Source organism: Astatotilapia calliptera, chromosome 20, assembly GCF_900246225.1.
Source record: "Astatotilapia calliptera chromosome 20, fAstCal1.2, whole genome shotgun sequence".
Lineage (NCBI taxonomy): Eukaryota > Metazoa > Chordata > Actinopteri > Cichliformes > Cichlidae > Astatotilapia > Astatotilapia calliptera.
In genome coordinates, this window is record NC_039321.1 from 24,673,145 (window position 1) to 24,687,374 (window position 14,230).

Consider the following 14,230-nt stretch of genomic DNA (forward strand, 5'->3'; position numbering starts at 1 on the left):
CTGTTAAAGAAGTAAAAGAGAAATGTCAACATAATCAGTCACAGTAACATAAATCTATATTGTATAAGTCCCAACCACTGCTATCACTTCGGACAAATTCTTGTGTGGTTCTTCCAGAGGTCGGATTAAACCAACTATTAAAAAATAGGTTAAAAGCCCCTGGGAAATTGATAGTATCTGTGCAATGGTCAAATATTTCATAGCCAAGAGACACATTTGGCAGTAGTTTGGTAGTATTGTTGATTTCTTCTGCAGAGAGATGAAGAAGAGTGATAAATTCAGTTTTAATACTTATTAAACACAGTAAATAATTGAAATTTTGGGCATCCCTCAACAGTTATGATCAATTAATATAGGAAGATGGCTGTAGTGAAAGATGTAGCTATACAAAGTGAACAAACTGGGTGGGTGGCTCCAGCAGATCCAGGCAACAACATTCGAGAACTCTGTGCCGAAGAGCGCAGGACTAGGAAGATACTGTGTAGGACCCTCAAGCTCCCAATCCTCTGATATAGGACCTGAGCCTGAAGGGTAGACCACCTGCAGGGCGGAGACTTTTTTTTTTTTGTCCTGGTCCAGTCCTCCTTCTCTGCAGTGATGAATGTAATGTGTTACTGTAATCACATTTTTCAATAATATAGAAATGTAATGTGTTGTATTACTGTATTAAATTCAGTAATTACATTACAGTTACAATCAGGAGTTATGCGGACACTAGAATTACAAAGGATCCTAAATATCGGCACTCCAAGCTGACAGAAAGAAAAATCAAATAACATTTTTTCAACCTGTGCACTTAAGCTACAGTCAGTTGTTTTCAGTTCATGTGCAGGAGGAGGAAAATTGTAGAACAGTGATGAGGACAATACTTTGATTTTTATTTCACAAAAGGACAAGAGTACAATTATAAGTTGCAAACTTCATCCAAGAAAGAAACAACTGCATGAAACTGATAACTCAACTTCAGCTCTTTGCAAGATTTAAACAGAATTCTACCACAAAGCTAGCCAAGAATCCAGAAAGATGTTAAAGCTGATTGCGTGGCAGCCCCAGCCCAGGAGCCAGAGCCTGATCTTTAACAGATAACAAAAGGCAGTGATGAGCAGTCAGGCTTGCAGCCTCCGTTTCTACCTGCTCATGTTTATACAGTAAAATTACTGAAATATTGAAGTGTAATAAATGCATTAAAAAAGGAAAAACAAGAACAAAAATAAAGAACAGTAGTGTCCACTGATGAACCAAACATTTAGACATAGGAAACCTGTACATGATAAATTTATAAAATATTTTTAATGTAATCTCATTATCCTCCAACATCAAAATAAGTCAGTTCCTATTCCTATTATATGTTCAGGTATTTCTTTACCACTTATCTATTAAAGATCGATTAACTTAATTCTTTTCATGTTTTTAATGATATTTAATATAAACAAAATAATATTTGTTACACAAAACTTTTAAATATATATTTTAAAGACCAACATTTAGATCATTGTGTATGTGATGTGAAGTTATTCTTTGAAACAATCACCACCCTATCCTCTTTTAAAGAGGACCTATTATTACCAGAATACAGAGACTGAAATCCTCTGTCTATATCAACGAATATTTACTCGAGACATCTCCTGGTTAATTGATTTGGTATAACTCTGAATGAGACCATGGAAGTACTGCTGTGTGTTTTTGTGAGATTGAAAAATCACAATGTAACATTTGGGAAAGAAATACCACAGCAAAAAGCAGTAGAGACTGGAGAGCACTGCCAGGCTCTGCAGAGGCTGAATGTGCTTCCCATGATAAAGGATTCTCCCAGTGGCAAAGATGATCCAGGTGAGCATCAGCAGGAGGAGACAAAAGGTTATTGCTTTGGCTTCATTATAATTTTTTGGGAGGTCTTTTCCCATATAAGAGAAAACAAAGCAAAGAGCACACAATGATAAAGGTAAAACCAGAGAAGCAGATGCTGCTTTAAAATCAGTCTCACAGTAAAGTATAATTTTTCTTGAGTTCCAAGACATGTCAATGTTAGGTCTTGGGGGGGCATATGTAAAGTTAATAAGAAGAAAGATTGCCTGGGTCACAAACACCACAGCAATGAACATCCACTGCCCGTGATATTTCATCCACCAGCTGTACAGCACTGGGAACTTGGTAGCTGTTTTGAAAATGCACACAATTAGAAATGCACGTACAACAAAGCATGCTAAGCAAATGGTGAAGAATAAAAAAAATGGTAAATATCTTAAGATACAAAAAGCATCTGTTGGTTTGCCAAAATAAAAAAATACACTAAGACTAGACAGACTGAGACAACCTAGAATCAGAAAGCACATTGGTCCTCCAGCAGATTTGACAACAGGTGTGTCGTAGTTAAGGGCAAAGAGAACAGACAAGGCCAGTGAGATGAACACCAAGATGAAGGCACCAACCATGATCCCTATAGCCCAAATGTCTGTAAATGGTGTATACTCCACCACCCGCAGACTGCATGATGTACTTCCTTCTTCAGACCATTCTGTGTCTTTACAGGTGATGCACTTGGAGGGATTGTCTGTTTCACAAGAGAGATGGGCAGAAAAGAAGCATATGGTCATCTTTAAAGTAGACCCATGATACCTTTCTCCATTGAGAGTTCATACATGTATGTTTGTGTTTGTATTTAAACACACAATTATTAGTCATTTAGTTAGTCATTAGTCGTCAGTAGTCAGTTATCAGTAGTCGCAAGCACAAGATTTTGTAAAGTTCAGACTGATCAACTTGTAAGCACAGCTTATGATTGAAAAACTAGATCTACTATTGTGCCCTTAAATAAGCAAATATTTAACGTATTGTTTAACAAATGTTTATTTCTTCTGATGTTTGTCCCATCCATTGTCATGTTACAGTTCTCATGACCTCCGTGGTGGCAAGCGGTAGAAAAGGTGTCCATCGGCACAAAATTTTAGTTATGGAAATTATATGTGGTACAGCCAATCAGAAAGCAGGCTTAGAGGAAGAGATAACATCATATTGTTGATGAACTGAGCCGTACCAACATTCAAGCAAAGATTGTGAACCATGCAAAATTGCTTTAAAAATAACAAGAATTTAAAAATTAAAGCTTCAAAGGTGTTTATGTCTGTTTTAAACTACAAACATTTGACCTGTGATACACTATGCTCTCTAAAGATCTTCCTTCACGTTAAACCTGCCCTGTACTTTACAGTTTGCACCTTAGTGTAAATCTATCACGACTAATAATTGGCTGCTTTTATATGAGCGGTGACTGGAACAAAAATGGAAGACTATGGCTTAGTCTATATGAAGACAATAATAGTCTTTAAAAAGCATAACTTTAACTTCCATTACAAGTGACAGCACTACTTTCACTCTTTTTCTACTGTCATTCAAAAACAGTTTACCTGTGCTGTTGATATAAGTCCCACGTGGACAAATTGTGCAACTGAAGCAACACTTGTGGATTCCAAGTTGTGTTTTCTTGTAGCCTATTTTACATTCTTCAGAACACACTGAAGTTGGTACCTACACAAGAATATTGGGTGTAAAAAGGTCAGAAGAAGATACTGCACTTCCGTACCATTTACTGTAACGGTAAATTACGGGGAAAGTACCAGTCATTAAATATATTCACACAGGTTTTTTGAATTTCTAAAATTGTTTTGTAACATGTAAAAGTATTTGCCTGTTATATCTAGACAGCCATGCAAATCACCTTATGAACACCTACAACTGGTAGCTGCCGTGTGCTTATATCTAGGTAGAAGTCTAAAAAACTAAATTGCTAAAACTTAATTTTATTATTAATCTTTGTGTTGAAAAAACAAATAAAATAACTTATTACTACTACGTACTTGTGCACTTGTATGCCACTGAATTTTGGTGTCGTTGATGAAGAAATGGAATGATGGATGACAAGTATAATAGCCCACTTCCTGCACATCACCACTGGGGCCCCAAAAAACGACTGAGTGGGATCCAAACATGGGGTCACCATTCTCATCAAACTGAATGGTTTGGTTTAAAAGGGTAAAATTTGTCTTCCTCAACTCTGTAAGAACCTGATGTTGGAACACAACAGTAACACTGAGTTCACAATGACTGAGGTTTGGACAAACACAATTTGCTTAACCTAATAATTCTGTCGTTTTTATTATTATTAGGTTTAACTAACTCTGAGATTCCAGTTAGCTTATCACATACTTCATATACACTATCACTGGTTTTACTACGGATAAGAACAATTATTCACTCTTAGATCATTTTCAAAAAGTAAAGTGAGAAATGATCAAATAATTAGAATGCTTACCATATGGGGGTAGACTGTAATACTGTCTTTACATCCATCAGCTCCACATTGTAACATATTGTGTAAGGCATGAGCAATGGAATACACGGCAGAATAAACAGGAAAAGAGAACGATGGATCTGCATCAATGATTTCCTCAGCAGTCAGGCTACTGCAGTTGCAAACCTGATTACAAAACTTCTGTTGCTCTGCATTTTCACAGTGGTTCTTGGCCTTGAAAGAATGAATGAACTCACTAAAACCAGGTATTGACATCTTAGGCTGAGCAACCCCAAGTACAGTGCCAATATTTTTGCTTCCTTGTATCTGGTCTATTATTTTTTTGTTTAGGGACCATGTATCAGTTGCTATCCACACCTTGTTTGTAACATTTTGTCTTTTTACTGACTCCATGAGTTCTTCAACAGTCCATTCAGGTGCAAAAACAATAATGATATTAATGTTTTTTGCATCAATCTGTCTAAACATTAGACTGTAATCTGTATCTTGATCAAGGCCTTTGCTATATGCAAGGCAGATGTCAGTCTCATTAATTGCTTTTAAAAACAAGTCCAGGCCATCTGTTCCATAATCATTATTAACATAAAGAAAAGCAACCCATTTCCAGTTGAATCGCTTGACAATACTAACAATGCCTTTTATGACCTCTTCATTGGGATGCACTGTTCTTAAGAAAGAGGGAAAGGTCTGTTTTCTTGAAAAGATTGAACTGGAAGCTCCATAACTGACCTGTTAAGAGCAACAGAGAAAATGTCATTGTGATCATTAACAATAACCAATCATTTATACTCCTGAAACTTGTATTATTTTAAACATGGAAAACATCATTTCTTGATTTAACTTTTGTAAAGACTATTTTTTAATAAAAAATATTGATCTGGTTTAAAAAATGTCAAAGTACATAAGGGCTCATAGGTTTACCATTGGAATGAGATTCATCATGAACAGTGGGGCTACAGCTCGTGCCTGAGGGCTTGTATAGGTCCCGACCACTGCTATCACTTTGGATAAATTGTGTGGTTCTTCCAGAGGGCGCATAAAGCCATTATCAGAGATTAGGTTTAAAGGTCCTGGGAAACTCACAAAATCTGTGCAGTGGTCAAAGATTTCATAGCCAAGTGACACATTTGGCAGTAGCTTGGTAGAATTGTTGATTTCTTCTACAGAGAATCTCATCATTTGAAACCTTCGATAACTGGACAGAATAAAAGGTGCACTGTGGGCAGATGAAGGACAGTAATAAATTCCGTTGCAATGCTTGTAGTAAATATGTGCAATTTTGGACATCCCTAAATAATTATGATCATCTAAAATAGGATTTCTAGCTAAATGACCATGTCAGCAGTGCTGACTTTAAAAAATAAATATTAATAACACAGCAATTCATTTCACTGGTTTAAGATTTCTATTACCAGTTTAACCAGCGTCAAGTAAACTTTTTCTGTTTTTATTAGTTTTATCACAAGAAAGTACCCAACAGAGTTTAACTAACCTGGAGCAGTCAATGGCTTCTGGTCTTTGATGAAGAAGAGAGTCATTCAGCTGATGAATATTAAAAAGTCCACCTATCAAATAATCTCCTTCCACCCAAAACTCAGATGTTGAAACAGTGTATTGAGCCAAAGCATGTAGAAAACACCCCAGTATACAGTGATAGACAACAATGCTCTTCATTCTCAAAACAAGAAGTATTTACCAGTCTACGGTGAGCCTTAACACTCTGTCTGATGTTATGAGCCGCTGGTAATGCTGGAGCCTCTGAGGAATATCTATCATTGAAGGATTCACAAATCAGTATGCAAAGATCAGCAGCTAAATGGCAACTTTGTCTCATTAATCTGATAATGCTGGACACAACTCAAAAGATAACAATGAATTTCCTTATTTTATAGAGGTGACCAAATATATTCAGATTCCAGTCATATGTGCCATTAACTTAAAAAAGAAAAAAATTACAAAGAAAGAGCTGTACAAAAATACATTTTGATTACGATAAACAGAAATGCACTGGACCTCTCCAACTGTCTTTAGTTGCAAGGCTACCCTTTTCCATGAATACTTATAAAATATGAAGCCAAGATTCAAATGCACTGTTCAAAGGGACACAGCCTCTTTAATAGCATTTGGAGTGAAAAAATTACACTTAAGTTATTAAAATCAAGTTTCTGTTTGTAACTGTAGCACAAGAAAATAACATGCAATTCCATGAAAAACATTTATCAGATCTGGAACCCAATTTAGCAGTTTTACTTCCATAAACTTCAACTGAAATAGTTTTTCACACTCAAACAGTATGGTGGTGGATGAAAAAAAAAATAAATCTTAAAAAAAAAAAATTATATTTTAAAATATATATATTTATATACACACAAACCCAGACAACCCTTTGAAGCACAAACTTTTTACAGGAAATTTTTTGATCCCTTACTACAGTGCTGATCAACGTTTAATAATCACAGATTTGCAGCATTTTGGAAAAAAAAAAAAAAAAAAAAAAAAATCAACTGGTTCATAGAAAAGTATGTGATCGCCACCCACTTCATCCATTTCTTTTAATAAAAGCTCTCAATCTCTGTTTTCTTATGTTTCCTCTGAAAAAGAAAGAGAACAACAGTTTGCTTGGAATGACTACATTTACCACAACTCTTAAAAGATTTTACACAGAATGTGAAAGACAACAACAGCCAGTCTACAAATTCCAAATGAGCCTCAGTCTTTGAAACAAAGATTGCTAAATATTTCAAAGAGATGGGGTCATTGAAATAAACTTGCTTGATTGACTGCTCTCAAATAAGCCACATTATGAATTTATCTGGAATACTGGTTATGCACTTTAGGACACATTAGGTTTTGAATAAATACCCACTTAACGGTCTAAAAATCTGAGGTAAAGCAAATTCATTGACTTGCCATTTCATGTTAATTGCTCAGTCACCCAATTTATCTCCCTGGGGTAATTACACCCAAAATGATTTCCATCCCAGTTTCCCAGTAGTTAAACTCTACGAAGGCGGAAAAGTAGAAATAAGTGATTTAAGAATGACTGCAGACTACAGGCAACTACGTTATCTGGGATTAGTGACACTCTCCTTGAATTACAAAATTATACAGGGTAGCTAACAAATCAAATGGACAATCAAAGTTTTTAAACATTGTGCTGGCTGGATGTAATTCATTTTATAGATTAACAGGAAGTTTTTTGTTTTTTTTGTTTTTTTTTGGGGGGGGGGGGGGGGGGGGGGCCTTCATGAAAGAATATTCACGTAAAAAGCAGCCAATTTTTCCAGGTATCTTTATTTAGAACAAAGGACAAGCGCCAGAGATATTTAAGTCAGAGCAGCAGGATATTCTCATCACGAAGATGAAAATTTTTAATTTGAAGACTCTTGCATTTCCATCTGATATCACGTTAACAACTTTATCATATTTTTGTAAATGAGAAATTACATGAATTAAAAGTTAGTGAATTTTAGAGAGGGGGTGTACTGGAATAAACCAGTGGAAACAAAGCATAACAAAACAACAACAAACAAAAAAAAAAAATCACTCATTTTACTGCAAATTTCTTTCAGTTTTGATGTCTTTACTGTTACTCTTTAGGGTTAGAAAGGCAAAAGGTAGCACTTAGTCCTAACTATTACTGAGTAACTGCAGATCAATCCTTGAAAAACAAAACAAAAAAAAGCCCCCAAAAAGCAAACAAACAGAAAAAAACCCTCATTAGACAAAGGGAGTAGTTTAGATTTTTAGACTAATTTGATCCATGCTGCTCGTATCCTCGTCCAACACTGAGAACACTGTGGATCAAAACTTGTATTTTTCATGTTTTCATGTTACTGTTCAACTGACAAAAAGAAAATGCATCTCTAACCCTCATCATTCCCCAATGGCTGTGGCCAATAAATTTTAAATGCAACAAAGAGGAAGGGAGAGTGGGAGTTTTTTTAACTAGCAAAAGCTTTCCCTGTGTCTTCCTTGCCTTTGTATGTCCTCTTCCCATGTGTGAAGGGTAGGTATCTGTACTTGACCATATGCTAGAAAAGACAAGGAAGTAAAAAGGAGAGTTAGCAACACTTACTTTAAGGCTTGTGCATACACTTTTAGTGACTTAGCATATTTTACAACACATTCAGAATCACAATATAAACTGCACTGCAGATAACAACAATGACACCCTTTTCATACAATAAAGGTCCTTCAATAAAATATAAGGTTAAACCTGTGGCTCTGTCTAACCCAAAAGCAATTTGTGGACTGCAATGTTTTTATTGCACTGTAGGCACTTTCAGACCAAACTGTCATAGGGACACTGGGCAACTCACTCTTGAACAACATATCTTCAGGAACAGTAAGATTCTAACAGTAAGACTCTAACAGTAAGATTTAGTTATGCAACAGCAGGGAAGCAGTTGGTGTAGGACTATTGTTCAATATTGTTAACTGAGTTCAAAGAACTGTAATAGTCCTGTCCTTGCTTGCTGTATGTATATAAAAAAAATGCAAGTAACCTTGGGGTGTGTGAAATGATTGTTTACAATGGCTACTCCTCTGAGATTAAAAAAACAAACAAAATCCAGCTATGTAGGCTCTAACACAATGACTTAATTGATTTATGACATAGTATGATATCATATCTTGATATAGTATCTTTATTACTAGGTGATTTTTTTTTTAAATTAAATACAATTATACTCTAAGATAAATGCTAAACAGACATTTATGAGTTGTGCTTTAGGCATCATTACCTTCTAATTAATGAGTTCCAGTGACTTTGGCTTCTCAGTTAGACATACTTATTGTCACAATATGTTTCAAAATACATCATGATGTCACTGGTCGGAATACTTAACTCAAGGTTTCAAATAGGGACTATGGATGATGAAAACATTCCTCCAGACCCAAAGCACCCTATTACTGTTAATCTAATGCAGCTATGATCAATATGTACTAAGCAAAGAGATGTATGTTTGTACTTACTTTAATCTGCCTCTTCATGGTGATGCAAAAGAGCATGATGAAGTACATTACAAGTATAGGCCAGAATACTGGCACATTGAAGGCATCAAAAAATGTGCAAATCATGGCGATGACGATGCCTTTTGTCGCTGAATGCCTGAAAAGAAAAGTAAACACACAGTCAGAGTCAAAGTGTTATCTTAAGCAACAAGAACAAGGAGTCCATGTACAGCCGTGTACAGAAGAACAAGATTATGTAAGTTATAAAGAGAAAGAGAATGTCTGCATATAGAGTAGACAGAGCGCTAAAACTTTTATCTGGTTAGGCTTTTGCATTTTAAAATGTTTCGTTTGAAACTAGACTGCAGGCTTGAGATTCTTTTAAGAGTAAAACAGAGTGAGACCTTTCTAATAAATAGGTCCAACACAGACTCTCTTGAGAACTGACCAGCTACATGTACTTTAATTGTATTCCACAGTATCTAAGATAATTTGTACTGATGTATTTGTTTGTTTTCTGCCTAAATCTTTTACACAGTACTAAATCACTAGGTACGGTTGGAGATTAACAAAGAGAAGGTAGTGGAAAATGCAACAAAGTGTAGTCTGACACAAATTTGAGTAGAAATCAGAAAGATGTTCTTAGCAAGACGTAATAAAATATAAGACTTAAAATCTTTAGTTTAGTCAGCAACCCTCCAAACAACAAATGAACAAATAATTTAATCCTGTAATTGTTATATCCCAATATCCACTTAACATGGGTAAGCATGTTACATTGAAAGTCAAATTGTTTTTAATCAAGCAGATAAACATGCAAAGGGAACAAAGATGATATTTTCATGCATCAGGTACATATCTGATATAAAGAAAAAGATATCAAGCAAATGTGTGTTTTCCCCCCTTTCTTCTTTAGTATATAAGAGAACACAGTATTTGTAAATGCAAATAAGATTCAAGGCCTAACACATAATTTGAAATTGGTACAGCACAGAATGGCAGAAATCGATGCTAAGTTAAGCTACCAGCAGGTGGTGAGTAAAATTTATTGCTGCTGTGAAAATAAATTAAGTTGTGGTTTTAAAAATCTGAAGAAAATGTTTGTATTTAAACTATTTTTGGAAGTCAAGGTTACAGACACAATCTTTATGTCAATGAAGTAGAAATTAATTTGAGACAATGAGGTCAAATCAAAATAAACAAAAATGACTCAAACTCTGTGTCTTTAGTTTCACCCTAAAATGCTACACCCATTTCTAAAGGAGCTTTGCTTAATATAATCTTTCAGCACACAGGTTGTTCTAAAGAAAATAATTTGCAATTTCCCTGGGTGACCATGTTGAACTCTCACCAGAATTTGAATTCAGGCAACCTCCTGATGAAAGGGCGGAACTCCTCGTTCTGCTTGGTGGGAAGGGATGGGCCCTCATCTGTAGATAATATAGGTTACTAGTTGAGTTATCCCATAACAGCAACAAGAACATCAACAACAACAATGTACACTTTAGAAATAGGACAATTTCAGTTACATACAGTAAAAATGGCTAATTCATATATTTTTTGGGAACAGTCACAACTGTACACATTCCATTCAAGGAGGTCACTTGCTCATAAACAGAGTGCTACTATAAAACCACATTTGGCTGCTCCACGCCAACTGTGCATGGTATAAAATATAAATAGTAGGAGAGCAAGAATAAATAACAGACGACAGGAATATATGCAAAACAGAAGGAAGACACACAATAGAAAGGCACGGATGAGAGAACATTTTGCAAAGTGCCTAAGAGTAGTAGTAATAGATGGCACAAAGGAAGAAACTGTTTGTGGGACTTTGTTGTCTACTGAGATGCAGTGCCCTTTCTGTATCTATATGGACTCAAGCATTTCAGTTTTGAGATACGTACTTGTAAATATGCAAGTGTACAGTAATAGTCTATTGTTCCAGTAACTATTTTAAAATCTTTCATAATAAATTGAAAGTTATATTAGAAAATTCTCAGAAAAAAAAACCCCATATTGGGCAATTGCTGGCTTAGACTTTTGATTAGATGCAAGTACTAAGGTCTAAATGAACAGTTTAGTAATACTCCATGAGGTAGCCTACTTCCATGTTCACATCACAAACACTACTTTAATGAGACCGAGTTGACTAACCTTCTTCAAGCAGTGAGGGATCCACTTTTGGCGACAGAAAAGCAATGAACAGGTTGAGATGGTAGATTCCCAAAGCATATGTTACTATATACCAACCCTGAAAAGGAGCATCAGAAAATAACCTTATTAAAGGACATCTTTGCTAGAGTCAGTCAAGACACATCAGTCAAGACATATAAGAACTTTATGATATAAACACCTAACGAATAGAGCAATATCCCAGTCAAAACAAGACAATAAAGGCAGAGAGATTTACTATGAAATGCATTATTTTACTTTTAATGAATAATAGCAAAATGAAATAACCTTGATCTGAAAGTAAGATACAATTGGTTAAAAACTACTAGAGGTGAATGAGGATTTCAAACCCTCTTTATAAAGAGTTGGCATTTTAAACTTGATAAAGATAGTATTTATTATAGGCCAAGCAAAAAATTTAAGTATTTAGAATTCCTCATTAACATTTTTAACTTGGCTGACTAATTGCAAATAAATCTGAAAAACACACAGAAATACACAATTACCTGTAGTAGATACACTCTGATCATGTAGACAAGAGTAAGTAGTAGAGTTCCTGCCCACCGCATTGCATAGAATGGTGTTGACTTGTCTAGCCATGACTGATAGACCTGTGACAAAAAGAAACCAGAATAAACATTGCAGAGGTGCTGAAAAACATGAAGTTCATATTTATCTGTTGTGAACATCAGTTCTGACGTACTTATATTTGCAAGTCAGTTTTAAAAATGTCTCTACTGAGATTTGGCTCAATGAATGCTAATGTTTAAAATGGTAAGTCTTTGTTTAATGACTTGGTTCAAAAAGGCATTTTAAAAAGACAGAATTTTCACAATCGGTGTATCCCTAAATTTAAACCTATTTAAAAGAATATGATATTCTTGATCTCACACATTACCTGTCCAACTCGTGTGAAAAAGGCAGCCACAACAGAAGTTTTCCCATGGATTGACTCCCCAGCACTGTCCCCTTCTGACATTCTTATTGGAAGGACAAAAAGATTTTGATTAGTGGCGTATGAACTTAATCTACTTTAATAAGAGTACTGCACAATACTCTTATTCAGCATGACCATGTCTACCAACGGCCCCAGTTGAAGATACAAAATGGAGGTGATAAATTGACAAATGACAAACTCTTCTGTGCCCATTTTGTCTTAAAGGATTTGGAAATAAATACCCAGTAAAACGAAAATTTGTGAACGATTTTACCAAGAACTGCACATTTTGGAACACACGTTTCGTTTCAGTTTGTGTAATATATACTCTGTAAACTGTGATACAAGTAAATACAATAGACATAGGCTGTCCGGAAAGACCTGTATCTGCGAGGTGCATATGTCCAGAAGAGGGGTTAATCAGAGTGATCAGATAACTATCAAGGCGCAAATAGTCAAGGTGACAAAATCTTTGTAATTTTCTTTAAATAAACAATTTAAATATGTATCTCTGTAAATTAAATCTAACCCTAGGTCCTTTAATAGAATTTTAATTGATTAGCTGATCATAAATATTCTCGGTGCGCTTGTCGGTTACTCACCAAAACAACATTTATATCCACTGTAGCCTAGGTTGATTGCTTAGATAACTACGCATTACGCGTTAGGACATTTAATGATTTGCTATTTTTATTTTAATGGGGAAAAGAACAGGACCGTGACGAACTGTGGTTGTGCCTGGTTAGCATTAGCTGCATAACTAGCTCACAGCTTAAGGAAGGCAGGATAACATCTAGGAAGCAATATCTACCAAAATAGGCTCATTTGCAAAATGGAAAATAACTACGATGTGCACTACAACTTCAATAAGTTGTACTAGAGGTATTACTTTATCTTATATTATTTTAAATTCTTCGCGTTAGCTTAGAAATTAGCCCCGAAAGCGGTCCTAGCCGTCGAAACGTACACTACCTTTGGCCCCAGTTAACGTTTGTATGGGTGATGTAGTTTTGTTCAGCTTCATTTGACCCCCTTCAGCCGTTAGAATGAAAGTATTAGACTACATTTCCCACAACTCCAATTGGGCACATGTAAAAGTATGTAAAAAATAATTTGTAGTTTATTATTGACTACTCCTAGATTGCAAGAATTGGTTTGTGTTCACATTTAAACTACAACACCCAGCAAGGGCTTCACAAAATTGACAACTCACTTCCGGTGCTACGTTGCCAACAGTTTCACAGCTAGCTAGCACAGTTAAAATATAACCATTCTATACTAAACACCTCCATATTCAGTGAATGATGCAATCACAATCAATGTTGATTCTTCGATTCAATACCTCTTTGTGTTTCTCAGCTGTATTAGCAGTTACAGCGAAAATTGTCAATGGCAGTTCTTTCTTACCTGATACGGCCGCTGTGACACTACCCGGCTCTACCTAGCTAGCTAAACTAGCCACTTCTCGTGTAAACTGCTGTGTACACGTCAATACTTCCGCGAGAATACCACAGGCTGAGTAGCAGAAATCCGACCACCTCGATTCGCTATGACTCTTCAGACCTCAACGATCACAAACGAACCGATTTCTCGGTTCAAATAATAAAAAGTCAGCGCAGCATCAGAATGTTTCCTCTGGTTGGCCTGTTTCCTTAAACATTCAGTACTATTTCCGACCACTGGGTTGAAAACCTTGTCACTTTGAAAAAAGAGACCGCAGAGGCAGACGTTTTAACCAATTTAATTCGTGATTTTAACAACAGCAGAAACGAATGAACGCTCATGAATAAAAACACACCAGTAAACAATTTTTTTTCTTTTGAAAAAAAAAAAAAAAACAGAACAAGAAACGG

The 14,230-nt window shown here is 35.6% G+C and overlaps 1 protein-coding gene and 1 pseudogene across 4 annotated transcripts; both read right to left on the bottom strand.

Annotated features, from left to right (window-relative positions):
• Window positions 1–1,985: 1,985 nt before the first annotated feature.
• LOC113013590 (taste receptor type 1 member 1-like) lies at window positions 1,986–6,337 on the bottom strand (annotated as a pseudogene).
• A 65-nt stretch (window positions 6,338–6,402) lies between these two features.
• Window positions 6,403–14,080, bottom strand: rer1 (retention in endoplasmic reticulum sorting receptor 1). 4 transcript variants are annotated; one of them, XM_026154609.1, is made up of 8 exons: window positions 13,785–14,080; window positions 12,339–12,420; window positions 11,947–12,051; window positions 11,423–11,519; window positions 10,617–10,695; window positions 9,287–9,422; window positions 8,289–8,343; window positions 6,403–6,900 (listed from the first exon to the last, which is right to left on the bottom strand). In XM_026154609.1, exons 2-8 carry the CDS (start codon window positions 12,417–12,419, stop codon window positions 6,890–6,892), a joined length of 564 nt encoding a protein of 187 aa, XP_026010394.1. In that variant the 5' UTR covers window position 12,420; window positions 13,785–14,080; the 3' UTR covers window positions 6,403–6,889. The 4 variants fall into 4 exon arrangements, with proteins under 4 accessions (XP_026010394.1, XP_026010391.1, XP_026010393.1 ...); XM_026154606.1 differs by lacking the exon at window positions 6,403–6,900 and having other exon boundaries at window positions 7,539–8,343; window positions 13,785–14,077; XM_026154608.1 differs by lacking the exons at window positions 6,403–6,900; window positions 13,785–14,080 and adding an exon at window positions 13,350–13,629 and having other exon boundaries at window positions 7,539–8,343.
• Window positions 14,081–14,230: the final 150 nt, after the last annotated feature.

Bases quoted from the DNA above. Each gene is read 5' to 3' on its own strand.
- rer1 (XM_026154606.1), bottom strand. From the start codon at position 12,419: ATGTCAGAAGGGGACAGTGCTGGGGAGTCAATCCATGGGAAAACTTCT. The intron at 11,520-11,946 runs GTAATTGTGTAT...GCTCCTTTTCAG, and splicing joins TCAGAGTGTATCTACTACAG to GGTTGGTATATAGTAACATA. The intron at 8,344-9,286 runs GTAAGTACAAAC...TGTCTTTTCTAG, and splicing joins CCATGAAGAGGCAGATTAAA to CATATGGTCAAGTACAGATA.